General features: G+C 37.9%; 1 protein-coding gene across 1 annotated transcript; it reads left to right on the top strand.

Annotated features, from left to right (window-relative positions):
- Positions 1-3,002: 3,002 nt before the first annotated feature.
- Positions 3,003-6,483, top strand: LOC121367084 (folylpolyglutamate synthase, mitochondrial-like; the record flags this gene model as incomplete). The annotated part of the gene is made up of 4 exons (XM_041491249.1): positions 3,003-3,197; positions 3,583-3,660; positions 4,497-4,641; positions 6,391-6,483. Coding segments are annotated over exons 1-4 (511 nt in total), but the record flags the coding sequence as incomplete, so codon positions are not given.
- Positions 6,484-7,156: the final 673 nt, after the last annotated feature.

The raw sequence follows: 7,156 nt of genomic DNA, 5'->3' as shown, positions 1-7,156 counted from the left end.
AGTAAATGATTTCCTCGGGAGTGGCTGTCCTCCTATAGACGAGTTTCAAAGAGCTAGTTTTTGATTTAGTAAACTAGTCTGGCAGTCTTCTTTGTGGCGGTGCAAGAAGTATGAATTATACAGTAAATGATTTCCTCGGGAGTGGCTGTCCTCCTATAGACGAGTTTCAAAGAGCTAGGTTTGATTTAGTAAACTAGTCTGGCAGTCTTCTTTGTGGCGGTGCAAGAAGTATGAATTATACAGTAAATGATTTCCTCGGGAGTGGCTGTCCTCCTATAGACGAGTTTCAAAGAGCTAGGTTTGATTTAGTAAACTAGTCTGGCAGTCTTCTTTGTGGCGGTGCAAGAAGTATGAATTATCCAGTAAAGGATCTCCTCGTGTGTGGCTGTCCTCCTATAGACGAGGCACTAGACAGAGATTGATGGAATAAACCACTGTACTCCTATAGACGAGGCACTAGATAGAGATTGATGGAATAAACCACTGTCCTCCTATAGACGAGGCACTAGATAGAGATTGATGGAATAAATCACTGTCCTCCTTTAGACGAGGCACTAGATAGAGATTGATCGAATAAACCACTGTCCTCTTATAGACGAGGCACTAGATAGAGATTGATGGAATAAACCACTATTTTGCAAAATAACCATTGGACTCTGCGTTGTGCAGAGATGAGTCTTGGTTACGAATAACGATTTTGTCGTTCAGATACAATACAATACAATACATTTTAAATATTTCTGATAGTCCTTTAAAGCGACAGTCCCTAGTTTTTAAACACTAACGCATAGTTTTCACTATTAGAGCCGTTTATGATCACTGAAATCAAACATTACATATAATGTATTCTTTAGATTATCCATTTCTGTACAGCCGAAGTGTCCGTATCCGTATGTGTTACAGGTTTATAAATTAACTAAACTTAGTGTCCATGTTTGCGATTTGAAACTATGGTCTGCGCCTTTAATAGTTTTAAAGTCTCTGACAACTCCACAGGAGTGACTTGTGTACTTTTATTGCTGTATTGTTGTATTATTACTGTTGAACACTTGTTTTTATTTTAATCTGTACAGAAGGTGAGAGGTAAATCTGTCTATAATTATTTAGTTGTTAAAAAGGTGCTGTTAGTCTGGACGATGTTATAGTGACAGGCTGGCAACACACTCAAGACAGTCATGTAACGGTGTTGTCTTCTAATGTGTCATCAGATATAGAGATTATTACCAGGGTGTTTTTCTGTATCGTCAATATCATACATTAGGAATACAAATTGTATTATGCGAACGCCTGGCAAGCATAATACATCATGTTTATTCCTAATATATATTGACGATACCGAAACAAACGAGGGTAATGCTCTCTTTATCATATAATTTCAAGTTTAATACAACGTGTGTTTGTAAACTGTTTACGTAACTTTAATTCCAGTCAGCCATTACTCTATATTCAAATAACGTAAGAATATGTGACGCAATGTCTTTTTGAAGGAAAATGACGTCAAACTCGAATGATATCTTTTTGGATGTTCTTACTTAAAAATAAACTAGTGCTTAACGTGCCGTGACCTCGACTAATTTACATCTAATTTGCAAAGTTATCAAATTCCGAAAGTATGTCATCTGAAAAATATCACATACCGTGATTACACTGGATATGCTAGAATATATATAATATTTATATATCTATATCTATACATATATCCTATTTCTAGCTCTCCTTCCATGGTCAAATACAATGAGAGATTTCGAATCAACGGCCAACCTCTTTCTGACGAAGACTTCTGCACTTACTTCTTACTTCTTACAACAAAATAGAACCCTTAGTGGTATATATGTGTATATGTATATATTAGTCTTTTATTACCAACATGCCATAACGTAAACAGTTGCTTAATTATCGTATGTTTCGAATTATTATTATTATTATTATTTTATTATTATTATTATTATTATTATTATTATTGTAACATTTTCTATATAACCTACCTCCTCTCTCTCTCTCTCTCTCTCTCTCTCTCTCTCTCTCTCTCTCTCTCTCTCTCTCTCTCTCTCTCTCTCTCTCTCTCTCTCTCTCTCTCTCTCTCTCATACCGTAAATATAATAGTATATGCGCCTGTTATATTGATATTATAATTTATACCGTACATATAACAGTATATGCGCGTATTACATTATTATTATTAATATTATTATTATTATTATTATTATTATTATCATCATTATTATTTATTTATATTTTAATGTGCCTTAGCCATATTGTTATTTATTCTATAACTATAACCATGTCATAAAACCATTTGATGTTTACCATTATTAACCCGGGATTTTTCTTTCTGGCGGGGGGGGGGGGGGGGGGGGGGGAAGGGGATGTCAATTGGTCATTTGTTTACAGGTCGATGTATATATGTATATCTGAGAATAACTTTTTGATGAGATTTAGTTAAAGTGTGCGTCGTTTGGGCTAATCGAGATATAGTCATATTACCGATGTAGGCGACTTTACATATTAAACATGGATTAACATTTTATAGTTATAGATTAAACAGAATTCGCCATTCGTGAATTTTGTCTCTGCAAAGCCGATGAACATAAACTTGGTTGATATTTTCCATATTGAAAACAAACAAACACTCGTGATGCATCCTCTATTTCTTTCAAACTCGTTGGAGAGTGATTTGGTATCACACAGTGATATCACACGTGTGGAAGGTCAATTTGAAAGAAATCTGATTGGTTGTTCCAATATAACGACTCGGATGCGGGCTACGATTTCACCGGCTTGTGTTATAAAAAAATATTTGTTTTTAAAAAGACTTGTTACATCATGGGTTTCTTCTGATGATTTACGTGTTAGAATTACCAAAAGTTTGACATCCAATAGCCGATAATAAATAAACGATGTGCTCTAGTGATGTCGTTAAACAAAACAAACTTTTTTCTTTTATATTTGTAGAAAGACATGCTAGATAGAGAAATGTCGGCTTTTTTTTATTTTTCACAACCATGGCTTTCACCGTGTTCATTAAAGAAAAAGTAGATGTACTTGTGATGGAAGTTGGTATTGGTGGACAGAACGACTGCACGAATGTCATTCGATCCCCAATTGTATGTGGAGTTACTTCACTTGGATTAGAACACACTGATAAGCTAGGCAACACGATAGAGAAAATAGCGTGGCATAAAGCGGGGATTTTTAAGGTAAATGCAAGTGACATACATAGTACAGTTGCAGTTCAAACCACAGAATGAGAGAGCGAGCGAGCGAGAGAGAGAGAGAGAGAGAGAGAGAGAGAGAGAGAGAGAGAGAGAGAGAGAGAGAGAGAGAGAGAGAGAGAGAGAGAGAGAGATACAGACAGACATACAGACAGACAGACAGACAGAGAGATGGGGTGAGAGCGTAGAGAGAGGGGGTGAGAGATAGATAGTGAGAGATAGATAGTGAGAGAGAGAGAGAGAGAGAGAGAGAGAGAGAGAGAGAGAGAGAGAGAGAGAGAGAGAGAGAGAGAGAGAGAATCATATGGCTTTAATGGTCTTCCGTATGTTAGGCTTATGTATAATGGACGGGAATTTTTTTGTTTTTCAGAAGGGAGTTCCCGCTCTGACTGTCAGTCAGCCACCAGAAGCCGACGCCGTTCTCTTAGAGCGATCACAGGAGATTGGGGTCAGTCTTCATCAAAGCAGCAATATCGACTATTAGTTGAATATTTTAAAACAAAATATTATTACACTGAAGCCGTTCCCTTTAAGCGATCACAGGAGATTGGGGGTCAGTCTTCATTAAAGCAGCAACATCGAGTATTACTTGAATATTTACACATTTAATAAAGATTAATAATCCAATGACGTGAAAATTTAATTAAAAAGTAAGGCCATCTTCAGTAATAAATGTTAACCCGTGACGCGCCATTATTATGCTGACTGCTGTCTCCAATCTTTGCCACATACAACTGACATTCGCGTGTAGCCTTCTTTTAATAATTATTTATATTTCTGTACCTACTACCCCGTCCAAAACCTTCTTCAACGGCCATGTTGTAATTGTGAATCGTGTTTCAACACTACTTCCCCGTCCAAAATCTTCTTCAACGGCCTTGTTGTAATTGTGAATCGTGTTTCAACTCTACAGCTGACATATTTATAGTTTGTTTATAGTATGCTTACTACTACTTCACCTCAGTACCGTGTTATAGTGTTTGTTGTTTACGTCTACTCTAGGTACCTCTGTATCATATTATAGTCTTTGTTGTTTACGTCTACTCTAGGCACCTTTGTACCGTGTTATAGTGTTTGTTGTTTACGTCTACTCTAGGCACCTCTGTACCGTGTTATAGTGTTTGTTGTTTACGTCTACTCTAGGCACCTCTGTACCGTGTTATAGTGTTTGTTGTTTACGTCTGCTCTAGCCACCTCTGTACCGTGTTATAGTGTTTGTTGTTTACGTCTACTCTAGGCACCTCTGCACCGTGTTATAGTGTTTGTTGTTTACGTCTACAATAGGCACCTCTGTACCGAGTCCCAACCCTACACGAGTTCTGTACCGCGGGTCAACAGATACGCTTGGGTATCGAGGGAAACGTTCAGTTCGTGAACGCAGGACTCGCTCTACAGCTGTGTCGGGTATTTCTACACAGAACCAACAAAGGTCAGTAGAAATGAACCTCTAGACACCACTAGAGCACATTAGTTTATGAATTAGTGGCAAACTGTCAAACATTTGATAATTCCGATAGACACCACTAGAGCACATTAGTTTATGAATCATCGGCAAGCTGTCAAACATTTGATAATTCCGATAGACACCACTAGAGCACATTAGTTTATGAATCATCGGCAAGCTGTCAAACATTTGATAATTCCGATAGACACCACTAGAGCACATTAGTTTATGAATCATCGGCAATCTGTCAAACATTTGATAATTCCGATAGACACCACTAGAGCACATTAGTTTTTGAATCATCGGCAACCTGTCAAATATTTGATAATTCAAATAGACACCACTAGAGCACATTAGTTTACGAATCATTGGCAAGTTGTCAAACATTTGATAATTCCAATAGATGCCGCTAGAGTACATTTGTTTATGAATCAGCGGCAAGCTGTCAAACATTTGATAATTCCGAGTTTACGACACAATTTTAGAGGAAACTCGTTACAGTTTCCGCCATTGGCGTCAGTGTTTTTAATATGCATTTCTCACAGACATTATTACAGCCACTGCATCACAACTGGTTAAAAGGCCGTGATATGTGCTTTCCTGTCTGTGGGGAAATGCGTGTAAAAGATACCTTACAGCTTTGGGGAAAATGTGACGTGTTTCCTCTGATGACTACGTATCAGAATTACCAAGTGTTTGACATTTAATAGCTAATGATAAATTAGTCAATGTTCTCTAGTGGTGTCGTTAAACAAAAACAAAATTCCCACAGACAGGACAGAACATACCACGACTTTTAATATTCTAGTCTAGACCGTCTGTGATGGGAAAACCTCAAGCAGAGATTGGGTCAACCGCGTGGTTTCGATCCTTCGACCAAAGCACCCCAGACGAGCATTCTGCCAACTGGGCTAGATCACCCGATACTCTCCACATACCCCCACCCAGCCTTCAGTCCATTAAAAAAAATTCACAACACCAAAGGCCAGTCAAAGTAAACATATTACTACTACTACTACTACTACTACTACTATTAATATTACTACTACTAGTACTGGTACTACTACTACTACTACTACTACTACTACTACTACTATTACTACTACTGCTACTGCTGCCGCTGCTGCTACTGCTACCAATGCTACTGCTACTGCTACTACTACTACTACTACTACTACTACTACTACTACTACTACTGCTGCTGCTGCTGCTGCTGCTGCTGCTGCTGCTACTACTACCACCACTACTAATAATAATACTACTATTACTATTACTATTACTACTACTACTACTACTACTGTTGCTGCTGCTGTTACTACTAATACTACTACTATTAATACTGCTGCTGCTGCTACTACTACTACTACTATTGTTGCTGCTGCTGCTACTACTACTACCACTACTACTACTGTTGCTGCTGGTACTAATACTACTACTATTAATACTACTGCTACTACTGTTGCTGCTGCTGCTGCTGCTACTACTACTACTACTACTACTACTGCTACTACTACTACTGTTGCTGCTGCTACTAATACTACTACTATTAATACTACTGCTACTACTGCTACTTCTGCTACTACTGTTGCTGCTGCTGCTGCTACTACTACTACTACTACTACTATTAATACTACTGCTACTGATGATCATGATCATGATCATGATCATTATGATAATACATGTAATAATAAAATACAGTGCTAAACCACAAAATCTGTTCCTCTTTTCCCCCAGAAAATCAGTATGTCTATGATGTTTTGTCTGTACCCAGTGTGAAGGACATTCCTCTGTTACCTGTCTTTCAACTCAGCCCTGACGAAACTGAAGGTATGTTTTAGTTTTGTCCTGGTATAAAAATCGTCAAACATCCAGTCTGTATTGTGTATAAATAGATTTCCAAACGTAATTACTAGTAACAGTGGCAGTCCTCTTCATTGGCTGTCAAATGGTGTATTGTCCAGTAGAGTATCTCCTCGTGAGTGGCTGTCCTCCTGTAGACGAGACGCTGGATAGAGATTCATATAATCATCCTCTGTTTTGCGAAATGCACATTCGATTCTGCAATGTACAGAGATACGGTCTTGATGACGGATAACGGTTTTGTTGCTCAGTTTTAGAGTAATCGTTTCAAGCTGTGATAAAAGGGCATAACAATACAGTCCACGATACTTTATGAATAATCACATTGATTAATCAACATATCTGATGTTGCAAATAAGTTATCCACCTTGCTGGATCTGTTCAACTGATTGGGTTTTGTTCTCGTTCCAACCAGTGCACCACAGCTAGTCAAAAACCGTGCTGTGTGCTTTCCTGTCTGTGGGAAAGTGCATATAAAAGACCCTTGCAGCATTAGGAAAAATATAGCGGGTTTCCTCTGTTGACTACGAGTCAGTATTATCAGAATGATCCAATAGCCGATTATTAATTAATCAATCTGCTCTAGTGGCGTCGTTAAACAAAACAAACTTTTTAACATATCTGATATTGCAAATAAGTA

The sequence above is a fragment of the Gigantopelta aegis genome, unplaced genomic scaffold (genome assembly GCF_016097555.1).
Source record: "Gigantopelta aegis isolate Gae_Host unplaced genomic scaffold, Gae_host_genome ctg8784_pilon_pilon, whole genome shotgun sequence".
In the NCBI taxonomy this organism is placed as follows: domain Eukaryota; kingdom Metazoa; phylum Mollusca; class Gastropoda; order Neomphalida; family Peltospiridae; genus Gigantopelta; species Gigantopelta aegis.
Note: the sequence above shows the minus strand (reverse complement) of the source record. Positions and strands in the feature narration are given on the sequence as shown.